General features: G+C 53.2%; 1 protein-coding gene across 1 annotated transcript; it reads right to left on the reverse strand.

Moving 5' to 3' along the window:
• Positions 1 to 879: 879 nt before the first annotated feature.
• Positions 880 to 21,115, reverse strand: Tspear (thrombospondin type laminin G domain and EAR repeats). The gene is made up of 11 exons (XM_037199555.1): positions 21,107 to 21,115; positions 20,524 to 20,972; positions 19,176 to 19,266; positions 17,616 to 17,772; positions 16,433 to 16,564; positions 15,576 to 15,802; positions 14,086 to 14,272; positions 12,579 to 12,808; positions 5,048 to 5,235; positions 2,666 to 2,767; positions 880 to 1,466 (listed from the first exon to the last, which is right to left on the reverse strand). The coding sequence occupies exons 1-11, from the start codon at positions 21,113 to 21,115 to the stop codon at positions 1,313 to 1,315; spliced, it is 1,926 nt and encodes a 641-aa protein (XP_037055450.1). The 3' UTR covers positions 880 to 1,312.
• Between the last annotated feature and the right edge of the window lie 1,134 nt (positions 21,116 to 22,249).

A 22,249-nucleotide genomic window follows, 5' to 3' on the forward strand; every position in this document is an offset into this window, starting at 1 on the left:
AACCCTGAAGCAACACTTTGGCGGCCATGCAGGTGCAGACACCCAATATATATAAAACAGAGGTTTGGGGCCCTCACTCAAAGTCCACCCGTGGCTTCAAGGTCCCAACAGCAGGGTCCCATTAAACCTGGCAAGTCCCCTGAGTGTGCCCACAGCAGCCTTGGTCCTGGTCGTGGCTCCTGGCTCCAGCTCTGGCAGCTGGAGGGAGGTCTGGAAACAGGCTGGCTGAGCTTCCCTGTCCAATCCAGCCCCTCACCCTACCAATGGTTTCTGGACTCTAGTGGCAGGCCTGTGCCCCCGAATCTCCCACAGGGATGTCCCTCAAGGTTTGATTGCTTCTTGCCTACCCTAGAGATTGCTCAGTGTCCCTGTCCTCCCTGCCATCCCGAGGGTTTCTCACTGTCTACGCCCTCTGCGCTGCTCACAGTGCATCTATCCCACTTCTGGAGCCATTTAGACAAGCATTAGGCCTTGTGCTGGGGCTGGCCATGGAAAGGAGCAAGCCCATGTTTCCTTGGGTCCATTTGTATGCACTTAGATCACTTCTCCCGCATGGAAGTCACCCATGTCCCCATGATGGGGGTCCTGAGGGCTTTGTCTTAGGTCTATTGTATGCACCTAGCTCACTGCAGTGTTGAGGTTGGAGTGTGGCTTGGGAGGTCACCCATGTCCCCATGATGGGGGTCCTGAGGAAGAAGAGGGACACACACCACACAGGAGCTTGGGGCGTCTAGCCTAACTTTGCCCTGGTGCTTTATGGGTAAACTGACATCAGGGGAAGAATTCCTCTGCAGAAGGAGGCTTTTCTCTGCGTATGTCCACTACTGAGACCACCAAGAAAAAGGATGCCATTCATGCTTTTTGTAAAGAGCAATATAAATATATTTCCATATAGATAAAATACAATAAATAGGTGTTGGTGATGATGCGCACATCAGGGCTGCACAGCAGGGGTGGCTGAGAGAGCTGGGGCCCTAGAGGCTGCCAGGGCTCCTGTGTGTGAGGTAAAATGTGATAGCAACTGTCTCTTTAGGGCAGAATTCCTGCAAGACACAGGCTGGAAGCACCAAAATTGGGTAGCAGCCCTGGGCCTCAGCCTGAAGGATCCCAGGGTCACCTGAAATACGGCCACCAGTCACCAGGACTGTGGCTCTGGTATAGCCACCAGCTGGGGGAGGGGAGAAGAGCCAGCTCTGAGAGGGTAGAGAGGTTACAGCCATCTACACCTGCCCCAGGACCAGAGAGGGCTGGGTGGGTCCTGCCGTCTGCTCATGCGCAGCTGCTGGGGGGAGGCAGCGGGGTCGGGGTAACTTCAGCCAGTCTTCAGCTTCAGCACCCTGGAGAGGGGCTCTTTGGCGCTGGAGTAGATGAGGTAAGAGCCCGCAGTGGTGTTGAAGGCTTCCCAGTCCCGGCAGCCAAAGGTGGGGAGCTTGTGTACCGCCACGAAGCCCTCGTATCCTTGCCACCTGTGGGAGGGATAGTCAGCCTGGTCCCCTCACACTGGTGCAGGGGACATGCTCCCAGGGTTAAGAGAGAAACTGAGGCCCAGGAGAGAATCTGACCCATCCAAGCTCCCCAAGCTCCCTGACATCTGCCCAGGAGCCTGTTTCAGGCACCTGAAGTATTTGAGAGTGTGCAGTCAGGAGTGCTGGCTGTTCGTGTCTCAGTCCTCAGAAACAGGCTCACTCCAGGCACAGTGCGCTCTGGCATCAGCCTTGACCACTACGGTCTTTGCTCTCCACTCTGAGGTCAGCAGGTTCCTATAGGTTGCCTTTAAAAAGGACACATTCCCCATAGGGAATGACATAAATCGATACGCTATTACTTAAACCGGCCACAGGAGCAGAGAGAAGCCGCATCGCGTCCTTATAAAGTTATAGACTTTGGGGTGTCACAGACAAACTTCACTTCCTATATAAATCAGAGTCTGAGCCTCAGTTGGAATCTAGGAGGATGAAGAAATTCCAAGCTGGCCTCAGCCGCTCAGCTCAGGACAAATCTCTCATCACACCAGCAGATTAACATCTCCTGCTGCAAGTGCTATGGACGCCTAAGGAAATCAGAAACTAGGCAGGCCACTCAGCATGACATTCGGATCAAAGCCAGGGGCAGAACTGTGGGCCACCACTGCCGCTGTATAAGAGAGTTCTGGAACTTTGAGCTACTTAGGCAACTGAGTAAGCAATAGAAGCCTTGTCAGGCAAGGGTGTCACTACTTTTGTGGCCGAGATGGTGTGGCTAGGGCCCCCGAGACTCCTCCCAAGAGAAGGCTTTGGAGATGGTAAGACAGTCTGGTTAGGTAACTAGACACAAAAGCTTCTGCCGGTGGAAACAGCACCTCACTCATGCTCGAACACTCAAAAAGAAACTTCTAGAAAAAAAATGCAAGGATATTGTCACACTGTAAGAGGAAAACTGGACTTAGCATGCCCATCTATGCATCTTTATCTGTCAGCCACTATCTGAGGGATGTGGCCAGATGGGGAGCCCTCTAGCAGGTGCAGCTCAGCATCAGCATCCCTGCCCTGGCCAGGCCCAGGAAAACACACCCTCGGCCTGATGGTCTCAACTTGCTCTGAACCAGTGGTCACCGGTGAGGGGAGGGGAGTCCCACACTTTGAACCCTGAGGTGGGAGGAGGAACGTCAGCCATCAGCAGTCCTTACCTGTAAATAATACTGTTCACTGAGAAGGTGTTTCCATCAAAGGAGTTCGCAACCACCAAGAAGTGATCTTCTCCCACGGAGAAGAACTCCCAGTCCAGGGCGCTGAGGAGACAGGGAGCCAGGTGAGGACACCAGCGCCTTTGCAGAGCCGATGCTGACCCCACTTTGGACTCTGGGCAGGCCTTCTCTCCTAAGATACATCTCACTCACTCTGTAATTTCTTCCTCTCTTTTGTCTTTAAGATTTATTTTTAAGTGTGTTGTGGAATATTTAACTATGTAAAGTTTATGCTGCAGAATATTACTTTAACTGGGTAAAGGTGTGTTACATTTGTTTCTGCTGCATTTTTAACAATGTAAAGATGTGTTACATTTGGTTTTGCTGCATCTGTTTAATTATGAAAATATGTGTTGCTGTTTCACCTTGCCTGCCTAAGGCACCTGATTGGTCTAATAAAGAGTTGAACAGCCAATAGCTAGGCAGGAGAGGGGTAGGCGGGGCTGGCAGGCAGAGAGAATAAATAGGAGGAGAAATCTAGGCTTGGAAGAATGAGAAGAGAGGATGAGGGAGAAAGAAAGAGAGACACCAAGTCAGCCAGCCGCAAGACAGGAAGAAGCAGGAAAAGTAGGGCATGTATACAGAAAGAGAAGGTCAAAAGCCCCGAGGCAAAACATAGATGAAGAGAAACAGGTTAAGTTATAAGACCTAGCAAGAAAAGAGCTAAGCTAAGGCCAAGCATTCAAAACTAATAAGTCTCTGTGTCATGATTTGGGAGCTGGTTAGTAGCCCAAAAGAGAAAGCCTGGTGAGTGTGTGTGTGTGTGTGTGTGTGTGTGTGTGTGTGTGTGTGTGTGTGTTTGTGCGCGCGCGCACACACAATGCCCACAGAGGCCAGAAGAGGGCAGCAGATCCCCTGGAATTGGGGGACCTGGAAACTGAATTCAAGTCCTCTGGGAGAGCAGCAAGCACTCTAACCACCAGGCTGCCGCTTCAGCTCCCCTACAGCTGATTTTTAATCACAGCTCTTTTTTACACTTGTTTTCTTCCAAATTCCCTTCCAAAAGGCCTAGTGGGTGCTTTATTCTAAAACTCCTCCTCAGCAGATACCCAGTGTCAGATGTGGGGGCCTGGTGTGGAAATGTGACTCCCTCCAGGGTCCACCGGGCCCAGAGGCCACGGGCAGCTCAGGTGGGCGTGGTTCTGGGTTGAGCTGGACACTACTGTTTCCTCTCTTTGTTCTTTGTCTCGGGAGTTCTTTTTGAATTAAAAAAAAAAAATGAGATTTTCAAAAGTAAACATTGTGGGTACCCGTCAATCAAAAGATTGGGCCTAAGTAGAAGGTCCCTCCTCCCTTACCTGCCTGTAGCGCAGCCGCCTGTTTCTGGAGCAAGCCTGGCTATGGCCTGTGTGCTGTGTGCTGCCTGCCGCTGATCCCCCTTGCACTTACAGCTGTGCATCCCCACGAACACGTAGTGCTTGTGTGTCCTGTGATGTCACAGAGGCCAGCCTCACCTTTTTACTTGATTGTCAGCCTTAGAGTTTTTCTTTAAATTTAGAGTCTAAATTCACTCAGTGTTCTCTCTCTCAGGCTGAGGAGTGCCTGGCACTCAGGAGGGGCTGTGAATATCTCCAAAGCTCTTAAAAGATTAAAAAACACTGTGAGAGCTCCTGGTGCATCCTGGGTTGGTAAGCACCCTGGGCCTAGACCAGTGGTTCTCAGCCTTCCTAATGCTGTGACCCTTTAATACAGTTCCTCAAGTTGTGGTGATCCCCAACCATGGAATTATTTTTGTTGCAACTTCATAACTGTAATTTTGCTGCTATTATGAATTGTAATATAAAAATCTTATAGACAGGATATTTGATGTGTGACCCCCCCCAAAGGGGTCATGACCCACAGGTTGGGAACCCTAGCCTGGAGCTCAGCCATCTGGCTCTGTTGTGTGGACCGTGCAGCTGCATTTTTCTTGGAGATGGTGAGAGTCCTTCCAGAGGAACTCCACGTGGGTGGGGACAGCTTTGCCTTCTCAGTGCTGACTTGGTGGCCCTGCAGAGCAGGTGGGGGCAGGATCTGGCAGTGCATGGTGGGAGAGGGTACCTGCTTGAGCTCAAGGACCTCCCTGATGCTCACCCTTTAGCACACAGATGGACCATTTCTCCTTGTGGGAGTGCTGGGCCTTCTCTTAGTGAACTCACATCGTTAGGCCTTGCTTGTAAGAAGAAACCAGCTACACACGCAGGGCCAGCCTTGGGGATGGGTCTCATCATCATGACCACCTGCTCTGGCCAGGCATCCTGGGAGGAAGTCCGGGATGGCCTGGCCAGTCTTCCAGGGCTGCCCACCCACAGACTCACTCTGCCCTTCCAACCACCTGGTCGGTACCTGCAGGTGGGGATGTCCTGGAACTTAACAAAGGTCTGAGCTGTGACATTCAGCTCGTAGATGACGGAGCTGAGGACATAGGAATCATTCTGCGCCTGCATTTGCACGTCGTAGCTGTGACTGTTCGCCACCGCAAGGAAGATCCTCTCGCCAATGTGGAAGACCTCCCAGTCTGCAGCGCCGAAGGTCTGGAGTGAATGAAGAAGCCGTGTAGGAGGGTGAGGCCGGGGAGGGTGGCTCCAGCTGCTGCCGAGCCACTGAGGTCCACTGCCAGCTGTCCCACTGAGGCCAGCCGGCTGCCATCCTCTCACCAGAGCCCCAAACAGAGTTCCTCTGCCTGTTTGCTCCAGAGGCCACTCAGCCCCACGAAGTGTGAGGTGGTAGGGGAAATGGAGCCTTGGCCACAGACCTGAAGCTGTGCAGGTCCATTTGTATGAAGGGCCTACCAAAAAGAGGTGCGTGGGTGGCGGTGCACAGGGAAGGAGAGGGAGGCCCTGATCGAGGGGGAACATTCCCAGGAAAGCTGAAGCAATGGCAGACAGGGCCCTAGCAGGTATGTGACTGCTTAGGAAGACAGCAGGACAGGGGACCAGAGGGTGGGAAGGAACGTGCTAGCCCACGTGGGAGTCTGTGGCTGATGGACAGGCTCCAGGAAACCCAAGCCCCAGCCAGGGGCTCTGGAGTCAGTCTTAGCATCTGCTGCATCTATGCCTTAGATGTGCCATATCTGTCAAACTGCACAAAGTGAGGCAGGAGCTGCTGGAGTGGGGGGAGCTGCTGTGTGGGGGTAAGGGGAGAGTGTGGCAGATCCAGGAGACGGAGCCTATGGCAGCAGGAGGAGCTAGGACCAGGAGCCACAGTCCGTCAGAGTGTTCCAGCTGCCATTGTGGGAGGCAGCAGCAACAGAAAGGCCGCCCAGGAGTGAGAAAAGGCTGGGGGAGCAGAATGTAGGGAGACTGCCCAGAACTAAAAACAGAGCTTAGATACAGCAAAGCAAAGGCTAGAACCAAACTTCCAGAGGCCAATGGGACCAACAGATAATTGTTAGAACCTCAACTCCCCTCAGAGGGGGAAAACAGCATCTGCAGCTGCTACAAGCAATCACCATGTCTGCTACCCAATAACACATGCCCTATGGGGACAGGGATGAACCCTGCGTTTGGGTAACAGCTGACTCCTGCTGGAATGTTAGTTAGATGATGCCACTCATTCCCTATGTCTTGAGATAACACGTTATACCAGATTCTGTTGGGATCCTCCTTGAAGGATGGGGACCTGAGCCCAGGGCAGGGATGTTCAAGCCACACAGCCAGGAGGAGCCCACAGCTCACCAGCAAGCTGCTTCTCTGAAGACACAGACAGGCTATCCTGGGGCTGTCCCAGGTTGTCCTAGCTGGGGACAGAGTGAACCATTCCGTGGATTGTGCTCCAGATAGGCCAGTGACATTTTCCTGACTTTAGCTCATGCCCAGGAGCCTCCTGCTTGAGGGACATCTTGCACTGCCAATGTGGGAAATAGCTCTGGAACTTCTAGGGGTGTGTGTGTGTGTGTGTGTGTGTGTGTGTGTGTGTGTGTATATGTTCATATGTGCAAGTGTACGTATACATGTAAGCACATGTATGTGAAGGCCAAAGTCAACCTCAGGTATTATTACCCAGGACCCATTTGCTTTGCTTTTTTGAGAGAGGGTCTCTGTGTGGGACCTGGGACTCACTGATTCAACTATCGGCAAGCTCCAGGGATCACTTGTCTCTGCCTCCCCAGAACGTAGATTACAAGCACATGCCACTGCACATCTAACTTTTATGGGGGTTCAGGGTCTGAATGTCAGGGAAGCACTTTACCTGGTAAGCCATCTTTACACTGGAGGTCAGTTAACTACTTGTCTGCACGCAACCAAGAGCCCCTGGTCCCTTGCAGTCCCTGGCCTGGCTGGCCACCCTGCTGGAGGCTTAGAGGAAAAAAAAACCGGCTCCGAGCTGAATATAACATCATTCTCTCCGTGGGCAGCAGAGGGCACCAGTACCCACTGAGCCCAGCCAGGTAGTGGGCAAGAACAGAGGCCTAAGAGGCAGGGAGGTCAAGTGAGGAATAAGACTCTACAGGACAAGGGGTCCAGGAGTCCTGGGGTCACAAAGTCCTGGATGGGGTCAGAGGCTGTCTGAGGCTTTCTAGATCAGCATTCCTTCTCCTCACAGGGCTGTCTATAAGCTGGAATCAGTCCAGGGCCACCTCACAGAGAGACCCTCAGGCCTGCAGGACCTTCAGGCTGCCAGACCCCCAACCTAAGCACAGTGTGGCACAGACCCCCAACCCAAGCACCATCACGGCATTTGCTTCTTGCAAGTAAGTGCTGAGAAAAATCGTCACTGTTGGCCACATGAGGACACTTGTGGACACATACACACTCACAGGCATACTGGTGCACTATGATGTCCACAGCATATATCTACAAGTACATGCACAGGAATGTGTTTGTGCACACACATAGAAACACGTCTACACACATCTAGAAGATGTTTATGCATACCTGTGAGTGTGTGAATGTATGTACACATAGATATAAACATATGTGTGTATACCTGTGTATACACTCACCTACAAGCATGTGTCTGAACATATGCACATATGTGTACAGGCAGGTGCCTGCAGGGACACACCTACGTGCTCACACAGTACACTTCTTCCTCAGGTCACCAGGACTTCCTTTCAGCTTTGAGCTGCTTGCTCTCTGCTCACCTGTACTGACCGGGCCTGAGGGGATTTGCACAGGAAACCCTGGTAGTGGCCGTCCTATGCCACCCAGGGTGGCTGGAGGCCCAGAGCAAGCTCTCCTGGGACGGTGTAACTTCCTGCTGGTGTCAGAAGTTGCCAACTCCCTGCTGGGGCCAGGCCAGGTGCTGAGCATCAGTGAGCAACTGTCCTCCTTCCTGTCAGGAGCCCCGAGCAGGGGTGGAGCCTCCCATTAAGACCTGTAAGGGGCTGCCCAGGACTTTGGGAGTCCAGGAGAGAGGCAGAAGTGTAGGGGAGGTAAGGGGGTCAGTAGGTGAGAAGGCAGGAAAGGGTCTTGGGGTGGCAAAATAGCAGGGTACCCACAGAGCATGTGGGGAGCAGGGGGAATAAGGAAAGAGGGCTGGGGGAGATGGAGAAAGCTTTTGAGCACAAAGAAGGTGACAGCCAGAAGCCCTGAAACCCATAGGAACTAGGAAGGTAGGTGAGAGGTGAGCATGGGATATGTGAGGCTCACCCCAATAGGCAGGGGCTGGGACAGGGTCTTCAGTCACCTCTTGGAGAACCTGATGTGTCCCTAGGGCGTAAGAGACACAAGGCCTGCTGTGTGCCCTGGTATTTGGGACTCCTCTCTGAGCCCAGTCAGGACCAAGGTGCTGACTCAGCAGATGTGGGTGCACCGCTCCACACCTTATGTTTCAGGTACTTGAGGAGTGATACTCCATTCTCCATGTACCCCACACGACAGTTGGGACATAATCCTATAAAAATATTATTCATTTTTTTAATCTGAAATTCACCTTGTTCCTGGGTTAACGTCAGGCACAGACTGGACTGGTAGAGACCTGCAAGGACCCTGCTTGACTCAAGCTCTGAGCCCTTAGCTGGCCAGGTGGCTGGCTCGCAGCTGACTAGTCACTGGCTGGCTAGATTCCCAGGCCTGACTGCCAGAAGCCCCTCCTGGGGAAACCCACACTGCCCCCTCTGCAAGCCCCTCCCACTCAGAGGTGAGAGGGCAGCTGCCGGCCGCCTAGGGCATAGGCTGTGGCTTAGGTTGCTCCTGTATTCCCAGAACGTCAGGGAATGAAGAACCCCACCATCAGATCATTTCACCCAAGCCCACCTAACACAAGAGCCCAGGTGACCAGATATCCTCTGGGATGGGAGGCCTTCCCTCTCTCCCTGGGGAATTCCCCCAGGGAGCCGCCTGCTGTCCAGGCATTGGGTGTATGCCACAGGAGTACCTTGGCAGGATAATGGCACTTCCAGGAGCTGCTGCCAGGAGCACCTGGCATCCCACAACTCCCATTAGGGTGGGTAGGCACTCAGCCATCAGTGGATTAGTCGCTGGACAAAAGAGCCTCTGGGCCTGGCTTTGATGGGGCAAAGATTGAGGATGCCTCTGTGGTCCAGGAGTGCCAGGAGAAGAGGGAAGGCCAATGCATGGCCAGGGCTTCCCTAGCTGCTTGGGGAGGACAGTCAATCAGTGGTCCTGGGGGTACTGACCCCTCATTGTGGGCGGTCAGCTCAGGTGGGCACCCAAGGCTACAGGAAGATGCACTCCTGAGATCCCTGAGCACAGCACATTGCCCGGCCAATTCCTGGTGTCCCACGCCCCACCCCTGTGTTCTTGCCTGACCACAGAGGTAACCTCCAAATCTGGTGCTTTTCCAACCTGCAAGGGCCACAGCCAGTTTCTGTCTCAGTGAATGCAGAAGTCACAGGCATGCTGAGGTGCTTACGCAGCCCAGAGCAGTATCTCCTGAAGGCCATCCAGGTACTGCTTACCTCTGAGGGATGCTCTCACACCAGACTTACTTCACAGACAAGGAAACCAAGGCAAGGAGGCACACTTGTGGCCAGGCCTCAGGGGCGTCCATGATGGGGCATGTGTTCATGCACAAATACATTCGTGTGCACATGCAAATATCTGGGAGCAATGGTCCTAACTAACCTTCAGGATTCACATTGTGTCATATTGACATCATGTCTGATGATTTCATTATCTGCTCCTGCTGACCGGGTGGCAGCTGTTGTCCTTGTCCTGGTCTCACATACCTTACGGACAGTTTTCAAACCATAGAGCATGGAGGCTGCTAGACCAAAGTCTTTCCCAAACCCAGAAGCAAAATCCCACCTGCACGGCACGCCAGCTCTGAGGCTTGTGTGACTGACCCATGTGCTTCCCACCTGCTTGGTGGCAGTGTGGTGTTGGTTTGTTTTTGTCTTGCATGACTGGGGATTGAACCCAGGGCCTGAATGTGCCAGGCAAGCTCTCTACTCCTGGGACAAACCCTAGTCTAGTCCCCAGAACGCACTTTGATTGCAAGACCTAATCTAGAACCCTCTAGGCAAGCAAATGGAAAACTAGGGTCCTGGCCTTGCTGCCTTTTGGGATTGGTGATCTGGGGCAAAGGACTGGAGATGCTAAGGACTTGGCTGACACTGTCTCTTGTTTGAGCTCTGTGGCCCAGTGTGAACATTTGGTGATAGAGAGGGTCTCCCCCTTGTCCTTGGAACAAAATGACAGCATCATGGCTGCAAGCTCCTGGGTGTAGCAGGGTGTGGGGGTGGGGTGGGGGTGCGCAGCTTCATGAGAAGGAAAATGTGCAGAAGAAACCATGTGGGCACAGGGGGCCTCAACAGTGTTCAGATGAGCCTGTGTCAGCATGCATGTGTGTGTATGTGTATGCATAAGCATGTTTGTGTGTGTAGGTTCTCTCCTTGCCCTTTCTGAGGCCCAGGCAGGAAAAGATGGGAGGTGGTTTGTCTCCCATGTCTCCGTGGGCCTTGCTGTTCTTGCTTCTCACCAGCACAGGCTTCATGCCTCACCCCATCTCTGCTTTAGTGGCTCCCTGGACAGCTCTGACTTCACCTCTCACCAGTCCTGGACCCAAGGTTTCTTCCCTGCTTGACCTCTGCCCTCCTCTGGCCCCAGAGAACCTGAGACCCAGCCGCGTACCCTCTCCTGGTGTCTGCTTCTACTCCCACGAGCAGCCCATGTCACTCAGTCCCTTGGGTGTCTATCAGCATCCCTTGCTAGGCCGCTCCTGCTCTACCAGGAAGCCTTTGTCTCGTGGCTGCTATGGCTTGAACGTGGTATGTCCCCATAAACTCTCATGGAGGCTTGGAACCAACCCCATGTAGCTGGGAAGATGAGGCCTAGCCTGTCTGGGTCATGGGCAAAGTGAGTGTCCTTGCTCCTGAGGATAGGTTAGCAGCCCTGAGAGCATGCTGGTAGGCAGTGTGGTAGCCCTCCTGCTTCGTCTCTGCCGACTGCACCCGCTCACCCCTCTGCTTTCTGCCCCGTGTGGAGGCAGCACTTTGCTCTTGCCAAAAGCCGGGCAGAGGCATGCCCACGCTCTTGAACGCCCCACCTCCAGACCAGTGAGCCAATAAAGTTCCTTTGTTTATAAATCACCTCAGCTCAGGTAGTCTGTGGAAGCAATGGCCAATGGACCAAGGGCCCAATCACAGGAGACCGCGTCGTCTCTGCTCTAAGAGAAATCTGGAATTTCTGATGAGAGGCTTGAGAGACTGGAAGGTGCGGCTAAGGAATGCTCCCCTAAAGCATTTCTTACCCCACCACTCTAACTGGCCCCCCACCCCTACCCCAGCAGCCAGTGCCTGCTTACCCAGCCCTGGGCTGTAAAATCCCTAATGCCCGAAGCCTCCCTTTGAACCACTGCATTTACCCATGGTGCCCTGGGAGTGCCTGCCCTACGGATGGGAGCCTGCTTGGTTTGAGTCCCTGCACCACAGACCCTTCCAGAAAGGCATGCCCTGCAGAGGCGGGTGTGTCCCCACAGCTTGCAGGTGCATTCGGAATATGCACTTTGGTTAGCTTCAAAGCTCATGTTCGTGACATTGCAAAATGCAAATGGTAAACGTATTAAAGCATCTCCAGGGCTGAAAGGATTTAAGCAAAAGAAGAGAAGACTATTGGCAAAACATGAAAGTGGACTTCCGTGGGTTCTGAGGAGTCAGAAAGATGTGGGGGAAAGCTGCTTGTGAGGCTAGCCTGCAGCTTGGGCAGGGCTGAGTCTTCCCCTGGGATGCCCTGGTGGCTTCAAGCTGCATCTGCCTCTGCACCCTCGGCTACTCTGTTCCCGCCATGCCCCTCCCTCCCCTCTACAGCACACAGCCCAGCTTGCCCTGGGCTCAGGGTTTTGCTTTGATCCTGCGGTGCTGCTAAATGCAGAGCAGCTCCCCGGCCTCTGGCTGTGCCTCTGCCCCCCACTAAGGCTGGAAGCTGGAAGCTTCCGCTATTCTTGGCCAAGCTGTAGCTATTCAGTGCCGCTCACAGGAACAGACTGTGACCTAAAACTGTCTGTGCCACAAAACTAAATACTCAGAGATTTTGCCACCAGGGGTGGTGGGGACCAGCCAAGGGCCTTCAAAGTCAAAAGCGGATAGATACTATGTCTGTCTCCACCCGATCCCCTCAACCCCGGTCAGAGCCAAGTTGCTTTGCTACACCAGAGACCTGGAGACCCACAGACACCGACTGATCAGAGCAGGGGAGTTGTGACCCCTGGAGAGGACTGCTGTGGGCACCCTGGTTAGCCTCCTCAACAGCCCAGACCCAACCCACACCCAGGCTTTCCTCAGGAACACTGGGGGCTACGGAAGCAGTTGAGGGCCCAGGCCACCCAGGAAGATGTGGCATACAGAAGGGACAGGCACTGGGATCAGGGCCACACTACGGAGCCCTGGCCCTGGGTGACCCCTCCCAGCAGGCACCTGCCACGCAGATCGGGTATCTGTGGCGTCTTGCGCTAGAGAACTCAGGCTCCTTACCAGAAATGACTGGAAGAGCTGGAAGGCGCCGACCAGCCAGATGTACAGGTGGGAGTGCACCTGGGTGGAGGTGCCGTTGAAGGTGTTGGCCACCACGAGGAAGGAGTAGGGCCCCACGGTGAAGAACTCCCAGTCGTAGGCACCGGACGTGGCAATCGACTGGTTGGCTTCAAAGAGCTGGCTGCTGGGGTTCCACCTGTAGACCACGCTGTCGATGTTGTGGTTGTCCCCTGGAACCAAGGTCAGTGCTGGGGGAGCGGGGCTGTTCCCTAGGTGTCACAGCTGCCTGCAGGGCACAGCTTGGCCAGGGCACAGATCGCTAGCTACTATGCATATTCCCAGTATACCCAAGGCCCTCTCTTGTCCCACCCCTCAGGCAACCTCTGTCACCCAGCCTCTGGGTAACATGCCTCGATTCTGCATGCCTGCGGTTCCCAGAAGAGAAAGTCTGTGGGTCCAGATGGCTCACAGGCCTGCACTGGCTTTCCACCATCTAAGCCCTGCTCACCTCCTGCCTTGGCTCTTTCCTGCCCTAATAGGTCAGACTTTCACACAGCACTCTCTCTTTATCTGAAACTTCTCCCCCATGGTGTCCCTGGAAGTCTTCCATGAATAGTGAGTGCTCCCCAGGCATTTCTCCCTCATGAGGCTCTCCAGAAACGCCCCCTTGTGGTGCTCCCTGGAGGCCCTCCCCCATGATGCTCCTTGGGTGCCTCTCCTCCCCTATGATCCTTCCCTTCACGGTGTTCCCTAGAGGAGACCCCTGGGGCTCCTCTCCCATGGCCCTTCCTTGAAGATCTTCCCCATGGTCTTCCTCTTCAGTGCCTGCTGGAGCACTCACCCTGTGGGGTACTCTGTTGTTGGGGGTCTTGGCTCCCCTAGACCCTGAGTGCAATGGCTGCTACTTCACCCCCAGGCTGTCTGGTGCACGTCAGTCACACTTGGGTGGATACTGAGCTATGAAGTCTCTGGAGAGATGATTCAGCAGCCCTACAGCTGCTCCCAAGTCAGTTGTAATGGAATTTATGTGGACTACCTCTGACCACACATTTCAGGGGTAAGTTGCAGGAAATGGACCACGCATGACTTAGTGTTTGTGTGTGGGTACACGTGTGTGTATGTCTGTGTGGTGCGGTGCATATGTATGTGTGTCACGTCCATGTGGAGGCTAGAAGCCAATCTCCAGTGTCATCCCTCAGAGACACTGTCCACCTTGTCTTTTTCAGAGAATGCCTCTCAGTGGCCTGGGGATCACCAATCCGGCTCTGCTGGCTGCAGTGAGTCTCTGGGACCCTCTGCCCTAGTGCTGGGATTACAAAGGCATGTTCAGCCATTTGTCTTAAGTTCTGAGTGTCAACCCCAGGCTCTCGGGTTTGTAAGACAAGCACTTACTCACAGAGCCATGTCCCAGTCCCAACTTAATATTTTTTAATGAGATGAAATATCCACCCTTGCACACAGACTATGGAATGATTTCCTTCCAGGTCAAAGGTCACATGTGTCCTACCTTCTCGGTGGTTGGCTACCACCAGGAAGTACTCTCCATCCACCTTAAAGGCCTCCCAGTCACGGGCACTGTGGGTGGCGATCCTCTGGTAAAGGGTGAACTTCAGCTTTCTGGGGCTCCACTTGTAGATGACCGAGAACTCTTGACCCCTTTCATTTGGCCCAAAGTTAGCTACGGCCAGGAAGATCTGGAAGAGAAACATTATCCTTGGTTGGCACCAGGCCAGGAGCCCATCTACAGGTTTCTGAACCTCAGCGTCTCTCCCACATCCACAGGGAAGGGTATGGGGACAGACCGAGCAAACACCCAAGTGCGGGTAACGGGACACACTCAGCGCTCTATGCTGCGTGGTTGTGTGGCTTTGCCAGGGACAGAAAGCATGGTTTTCCATTCACGAGTGGTGTGTGCGCATTGCTCAGATGCAAATGAGAGCATGCATTCATTTAGGGACAAAATGTTTCCTTCCCTTGTTTTTCTGTTTTCCAATATTTCTTGAATGCTAAAATAGCTTTTTTTTTTTTTTTTTTAAATCACAAGGAAAATGAAAAGCTTTCAGATGTCATTAGGAAATAATCAACTGGTAACACTTCTGCCACTCTGAACCTAGACATGTGTCCCTGCCGGGAGACAGCAGGCTTTGCCTGTTTTGTCCCCAGTGTCTGGCATGGGCCCTCTGCTGGGCCAGAGCCCTTGGAGATAGCCATACAACGCTGTCTCCAGGACAATGTCCTGCCGTGCAGGCTGCAGAAATTGGGAAGAAAACATTCCTTTCTCCTGTCGTGGTGCCAATGCCCTCTCCTTGAACAGGTCCTCTGCTCACTTCAGTCCAGGTGGAAGGAACCGCCCGTGACCTCAGGCCCTTGACCTCCGGGGACCTGCTACTAACATCCACTTATGCATCCTGTGTGGCCAGCATGGTAGGGTGAGAAGTAAGATACTCACTCTGCAAAGCTATCTGTGTTACAACTGGCCCAGGGAAGTCCCTCCAACAGTTAGTGTTTTTTGAAACAGGGTCTCATGTAGCCCAGGCTGGCCTCAAACTCTCTATGTAGCTGAGGATGGTGTTTGAACTTCGGATCCTCCTGCCTCCATTCCCTGAGTGCTAGGATTATAAGTGTGAGACATCACACCTAGTTTATGCGGTGCTGGGGACCGAACCAAGGGTGCGTGCATGCCAGGCAAGGACTCTGCCAACCAAGCCATATTCCTGGCTTGCCCTTCCAATCTTAGCCCTTTTGATTTGTAGTGAGTTAGCCCAGGACCAGCCAGACTTTCAAGCTGGTACCACCTCTGCCTTGTGGGAAGCTGTGCAGGCTCCTTATAGGCATACTCCTGCAGTCTAAAGCCCATAACTTTGAGCATCTCCTCACCTCCATCACTTAGCAAGGGCTTGAAACCCTGAGAGATGCATTGATCTGCAGAGTTCCAGCCTATGGACACCATGGAGGCGCCCATCAACAAGGAAGGGGAAATCACCTGTACAGACTTGCCTTTTTCCCAATGGTGAAATGTCGCCACGACTGTGCCTGGTGTGTGGCAATGTTCTGATAGGACACAAATTTCCCATCCGTCCATTTATAGATGGCTGATCTAGCCTTCCGATTGGCCGTAGCTGCGAAGAGCCCCACACCGGGGATGTTGAACACCTCGATGCCCAGGGTCTCTGAGTTGGTGTGCAGACTCTGATGTTCTTCTACGTAGTCCAGCTTGGTCTTGGCTTGGAATGGGAGGATGGGGACCTAGTCAGTGTGCATAGGAATGGAGTTGGGGGTTCTCCTGGGAGTGGCTTTTGGGACCCTGCCATGACTCGGCTCCTAGGCTTGTGTCCAGGGCCCTGGAATTTATGAAGGAGATGGAGCCCCATTTTATCCTCTTGGGAAAGGACCATTAAAGGGAGGCTGCTCCTGTTCACTAGGGGCCTTGGGGCCTGTGTGGCCCCAGACTCAAACAGGACAAAAAGGAGGTCTGAATGTCTGTGCTGCACTCTCTTTCCGCTATCTACCAGGGAAGGGTTGCTGAGAGAAGCCAGCCATGCGACCCTCACGCCACACCCAGGATATGCCTATTTCTAGGTTGAACACACAGGTTTGCCACACTTGCTAGAGTTCTGAGAACAGCTCTGGGGATGGGCATGCCTATTCTAGGGAGGGAGACATCCTGCCTTGCCTGGCCTGTTCTGGTGGCCACCTGCTCCAGATGTTATTACTGGAGTGTGGTGGCTTTCTACTCTCTGAAGCGGCCCTTACAGATGGATGGGACGCTAAGCCTTTTATGGTAGCCTTTTCCTAATGGAGATACATCCAGCTGCTCTGTGTGCTTAGGATGTAAATTCTGGGTCCAGCCTCACCTGTCAACACGGAGACCCACTCGCTGTCCTCACACAGGTAGAGCCCCTTTCGGGCGGCATCAAACCAGAACTGGACACCCTGTGCCTTGGTGCATGGCGGCCGGGCTCCCAGGGTTACTTTCATGTCGGCTTCTGTGGGGAAGACCAGGCAACAGGGTCTGGCATATCAGGACTCCCAAGATAAGAACTCTGTGCAAGGGGTCCAAGTCTAGTGGTCCTGTCTTTATCTTTCTTGTGTCTGAAGGGAGCCCCAGACAGCACAGGACACTGGACATAGGGTGGGCACCCCTGAGGTCCCAGGCATAATGTGGCTGGCTGACCACACCCACCTTCTGCCTGGAGGGTGTGTCTCTCTGTCCCTTTTCTGTCACCCCACGGACATCCTCAATAGCCATACACTTCTCTACTCTTCCCTGGGAGCCTGCCTCTTCTCAGCAGCAGGAGCTAAGCTATGGGCAGTATTCTTGGGTCTGTGTTTTGATCTCACCACCGTTGGTACCAACACTGGTCTCATGCCAGGCCTCCTGGCTTTATGGGGACAGCTCCATCGGCATCAGGCAGCGATGTAACACAGTAAAACCTAAATGCCCGATATATTCGAATGGGAACTTCCATTATTTATTATGTGAGAATCATAAGCTTGGGGACCAGGCTGTCCTTCGCCTCATCTTCTTTCCACAGAGCAGGGGTATATGGGTAGTTGGGGAGGGACTCTGAGATTCTGTTCAGTTGGGGGTATGATTTTAATCAATGTCTCAACATTGCAATCTAACATTAGGATGGAGCAGATATGAACCGGAGAAAGCATATCCAGGAGATGCCATGGGTTGGAGGGCTAGTGGGAAACAGAGTTAGGTCTTGGTGTGGGCTGGGCTTTGGGATAAGCTGGAGGGAGTGGCTGGGAGGTATGGGCAATTGCTGGCTAGTGATCCAGAGGAGGGAGTCTTCCTGATGTGAGCCATGTCTACCATCTGCCCAGAAGACCAACAAAGGCACATGGTCTGCCTGTAGGCTATACAAGCACAGCCCTTCAAGGGAGGGACAGGTTAGTGGTTCTGGCCTTTCTGATGGCCCTGAGTGACAATTGCCCTTCTGCGACCGAGAGATACACACTGGGAAGGCTGAGAAAGGAGCCCATGCTCTCAGAGGTTGCTGGGGTGGGAAGCAAGCCCAGCCTACTAACCATAGGGATATTTCAGCACCTCATTATCATCAGGCTTCTCTGTGAGCCTCTTCAGCACCTGGGGGATGGACAGCTCAGCCAGCCTGGCGTTCCTGCTGGGACACAGCCTTGGGGTGGCATCTGAGCCTGGCAGCAGAACCAGTTGCCTTATCAGGCCCTGCAGAGGGAGAAAGTGAGGTTCCACTGATTTCTGCAGTTGCTGGAGACCTGGGCCCATATGGCCCAATGGGTCTAGCCTGCAGCGTGGGAATGGGTTATTGGGAAGCCACCAGGAGTGATGGCAGCCAATTGCTGGTAGTGAAGAAGGGACTGTCTACACAGAACTAGAGTGACCAGGCCACATTGCTTTTCCATCTGACCCAGCTACTCTTCCATTCCTTCTTTCACTATCCACCCACCATTGATTCATTCATTCATCTCTCTCTCTCCCTCCATCTATCTATTGTCCATCCACCTACCCTTTTACCATTCATCCATCTGCCCAGCTACCCATGTCCATTCATTATTATCTTCTATCTGTCATCCATTTATCTACCCACTTACCACTCATCCATCTGCCAGCCCACCCGTGTCCACTCATTAATAACCAATCAGTCCACCTACCTATTCATCTCTCTATCCATTCACTCACCCACCTACCCATCTACCCACCCACCCAACATACATCTAGTCACCCAGGCATCAACCCATGCATGCATGCATCCATCCATCTATCCATCATCACCCACCCATCCAACATACATCTAGTCACCCAGGCATGAACCTATGCATGCATGCATCCATCCATCTATCCATCATCACCCACCCATCCACGCATGCATCTATCCACCTATCTGTTTTTCCATTTGCCCATCCAGTCGTAACACAAGTACATTTCCACAGAGTGATTACTATGTGTCAGGTATGGTTGCCGATGCTGAGGACACCACAGGGAACTATAGCTCCTAGCTATGGAGTAGACTCCAGATACCACTCTATCAGTGAGTACACCACAGGAGATGGATGTATGGGTGAATGGATGGATAGATGGATGGGTGTGTGAGTAGATGTATAAGTGGGTGGATCAGTGGATGGGTGGGTAGATGAAAGGATGAATGTGTGAGCGGATCGGTGAATGGGTGGGTAGATAAGAGCATGAATGAGTGGATAGATGTGTGGGTGAATGGAAGGACGGGTGGATGTGGATGGGTGAATGGATAGAGGAGTGGATGATGGGTGGGTGGGTATGTGGATGAATGTGTGGGTGGATGAGTGGATGGATGAATATGTGGATGGATGGATGGATGGATGGATGGAACAGACATACATCAGGGCCAGAAAGACTGGATTTAAGCATCAGTTTATGAGAGTGTTGGGGACAGGCTTCCATGCTAGGAGGACCTGTGAGCAGGGATCCAAGAGTCTCAGGGAAGAGTGTGAGGGCCCCGTGGTGGACTCCTCAACACCTTTGTGTTTCTGGTTCTCACTTAGCATAGATGGCAATCTGTCATCTAAAGCATGTGACAGGCTGTCCCCACAGCCCTGGGGAAGGGGTGCTGCTGGCAGCCCCTCCACACTCACTGTGAATAGGCCTTTGGTTCTCTTCCGGCTGCCAACGAAGAACCGGGCTCCTTTTACTGATAGGGTAGGTGGGAAGGGAACGTCAGCCATTCTGAAATGTGAATGGACAGTACTGGTGTCACAGATGAGGAAGGGCATACACCTCATTTGCTTGTAAAGATAGGGGGTGGGTCTCATATGGAAAACTGGCGAGCATCCTGGGGCAGCTATGGTGACAGGTTCCATAGCAATTAGAGGTCCAGGGCCTGCAGAGCAGAACCTGCTCTGAGGCAAAGGAGGACACCTTGCCCCTCTGGCTGTAGTGGTCCCAGGTTCCCCAGCTGCGGCCACATCTCTCTACCTCCATCTCCTTCCCTATTGCATCTGAGCATGCTTGCAGCCTTTGCCCCGCCTCTGTGCCCTCTGCCTCCTCATCAGGAGCCATCTCACTCAGCTATCATCTTGACTTGGTTTAAGACCCAGTTGGCAGGTAAAGGCACATTCATAGCCCCCAGTGGACCTGAGCTGGAGCACCCCAGGACAGAGCTCCTGCAGGAATTCATGGTGAGGATACATACTGGGCCTTTTTCCTACCCCCTAGTGAACCTCCAGGACCTTTCCCTGCATCAGGACCCTAACCCACATAGCCATTGTGTGCTTTCACACAGCCCGGGGAGCAGGACCGAATGGTGGCTACAGATAGGAGAGAGGCACCTTGCTGGAGACCCAGGAGTCTCTGGAAAGTGCTGGTTGTGATTGCTATGAAGGTTGAACTCACTGAGGAAGCCATGAAAGATAGCAGGCCAAGGCAGGGACATGTAGGCGGAGCCTCTCCATGAGATGATATCGGCCTCTCCTATAGCTCCTGCTTCCTCAGCCTTAACCATCTGCTGCAGTGCACCTAGCTCCTGGCCAGGGGTACCAGGCAACCAGCTCTCCACCCATAGGCCACCTCCACTCTGTGCTAGGCATCCTGGCCCCTGAGCCCAGCCTGCAGCCTTGGTGCTGGTATGCTTTCTCAGCCCAAAGGTCCCAGATCTTCCTTGGCCACAGTCATTCCAATAAGTGATTTCTGGCCCCTGATCGGATCCCTCCATTTCATAGAGCGGTGTAGCTGCTCCATGACCCCTGGCTTGATAATGGAAGCCTGCCTTCCACCAACCCCTATCAGGGACCTGCCTTAGGGGCCAGCACCTAAGGCATTCTCCATAGCCTGTCCCAGGTAAAGGATCTGGCAGGGCAGGAGCAGAAGCAGACTTGCCCAGGACCCACTCCCCCACTGCACAGTGACAGAGCAGCCCCCTTGGAATGGGTTGCTCAGACGGCACACAGCATGGTCAATCACTGGGATGCACATCCTGGTACCTACATGTCTATTGGGAGGCCACAGTCCATGGTGAGGGAAAAGGATCCTTGGGACACAGCCAAGATCAGCGTGTGCCACTGGCGGTCCACGAGGCCGGGGCTCCGGAAGGATACACGGGTCTGCCAGGCACCAGCCAAGTCCTCGGTGAGAAATAGGAAGTGCAGCTGCGTGGGTGAGTACCTCAGGCCGAGCAGGAGTGTGTCCTTCTCCTCCGCCAGCAGGGAGAACAGGTATTCATTCTTCTGTGGAGAGCAGGGCCAGAGGTGGGGCAAGGCTGAAGGAAAGGGAGGAGGGAGGGACCGAGAAGGGTGGACAAGGCCAAGGGGGTGAAGGGGAGAGGGGAGCAGGACCTGTGAGAGGGTGGGGAGAGAGGGTGGGCATAGCAGGAGAGTGGGTGGGACTGAGGGGAGGAAGGTGGGACCAACCAGGGAGTGGATGGAGCTGATGGCATCCTACCCAGTAGCACTTCTGGGAGGGAATTCAGTATGCCTCCCCCCCCCCAACCCTCCAGCTGGTTCAGGACAAGCAGCCTAGTCCAAGTGTTCAAGAGAACGTTTTCAGCTTATAGAGAGAAATAGGTCCTGACCTGCTCCATCGTGAAGGAGCCAGGAGGACCTCACACTGAGTGAAAGAAGCCAGGCTGTAAGGAAAGTGTCTGCTTAGCTTCCCAAAGGCTCTGATTCATGAAGTCACAACAATATGGGTGCTAGAGGTTTGGAGGGGATTGAAGAGCAAGCAGCCAGTAATGGACAGGACAGCTGAGATTTGCTAGGTAGAATGTGAATGAACTAACTCAGTGCCGCCGAGACGCGCTCACATAGGTAAGCGCAGTAAGTTCTATGTTACATGTGTTTTTATTACAGTTAGCAAAGCAGAGTGATACGCCTGTGATCTCAAAAGCAGGCTTCTTGTCCTTCCCACTGTGGCCTATTTGTATCCACACATCTCACCAAGCCGCCCTTAACCAAACACAGGCTAAAGAGCTGAAAGGTAACTTAGCCCTGGTGATAGTTGAGTGTGTGCATACAGATGTGCGCACACTTACTATTTTCCTTAGCGAGGCTCTGCCCACGTGAACCTGCATGCCAGTTCCACACCCCTGTTCTAAAGAGGAGAGGAGGGCTCTTTCTGCTCCTGTGGCACTCACAGTGGGAAGAGAGTGAGTCTGGTTCCTGGGGACTTCCAGGAAATGGTGTGGAGTTTGGGAACTGACAGGTGACAGAAAACAAAACTTTCCCAGTGATGTCCAGGGGATCGGGAGCCACAGTACGCTGAGAGGGAGCTAGAGATGGAGAAGTGAGAATGGAGAGGTATAGGGATAGAAGCCCCTAATCCCCTGCCCCAACACACATACCAGGTTCACGCTGGTTTGAGCTGTCAAGTGCTCAGCCTGTCCATTTTGTATTAGTTACTTTTGTTGCTGTGAGTAAACACCACGACTTATGGAAGAGTTTATTTTGGCTTTGAGTTCCAGAGGGAGAGACTATAAAGGTGGGAGATTAATGGCAGCAGGTGAGAGGAACAGGATGCCAGAGGTCACATCTCTAATCACAAGCAGAAAACAGAGAGCATGGACCCAAAGTGCGTGAAGTCATCAACTCCCAAAGCCCCAATATGCCCCAATAACATATCCTCAAGCAGCCCCCAAACACAGCCATCCACCGGAGACCAAGTCTTCAAATAAATGTGCCTATTTGGGACATTGTTCATTCAAACAACCGGTGACCCC

The sequence above is a fragment of the Peromyscus leucopus genome, chromosome 16_21, assembly GCF_004664715.2.
Source record: "Peromyscus leucopus breed LL Stock chromosome 16_21, UCI_PerLeu_2.1, whole genome shotgun sequence".
Lineage (NCBI taxonomy): Eukaryota > Metazoa > Chordata > Mammalia > Rodentia > Cricetidae > Peromyscus > Peromyscus leucopus.

What these genes read in the sequence shown, in the direction of transcription:
- Tspear (XM_037199555.1), bottom strand. An exon ending in GGTGCTGAAATATCCCTATG is followed by an intron (nt 16,565 to 17,615) that starts GTTAGTAGGCTG and finishes TCTTCCCCACAG; the next exon opens with AAGCCGACATGAAAGTAACC. An exon ending in GGTAGCCAACCACCGAGAAG is followed by an intron (nt 12,809 to 14,085) that starts GTAGGACACATG and finishes CCTTGGTTCCAG; the next exon opens with GGGACAACCACAACATCGAC.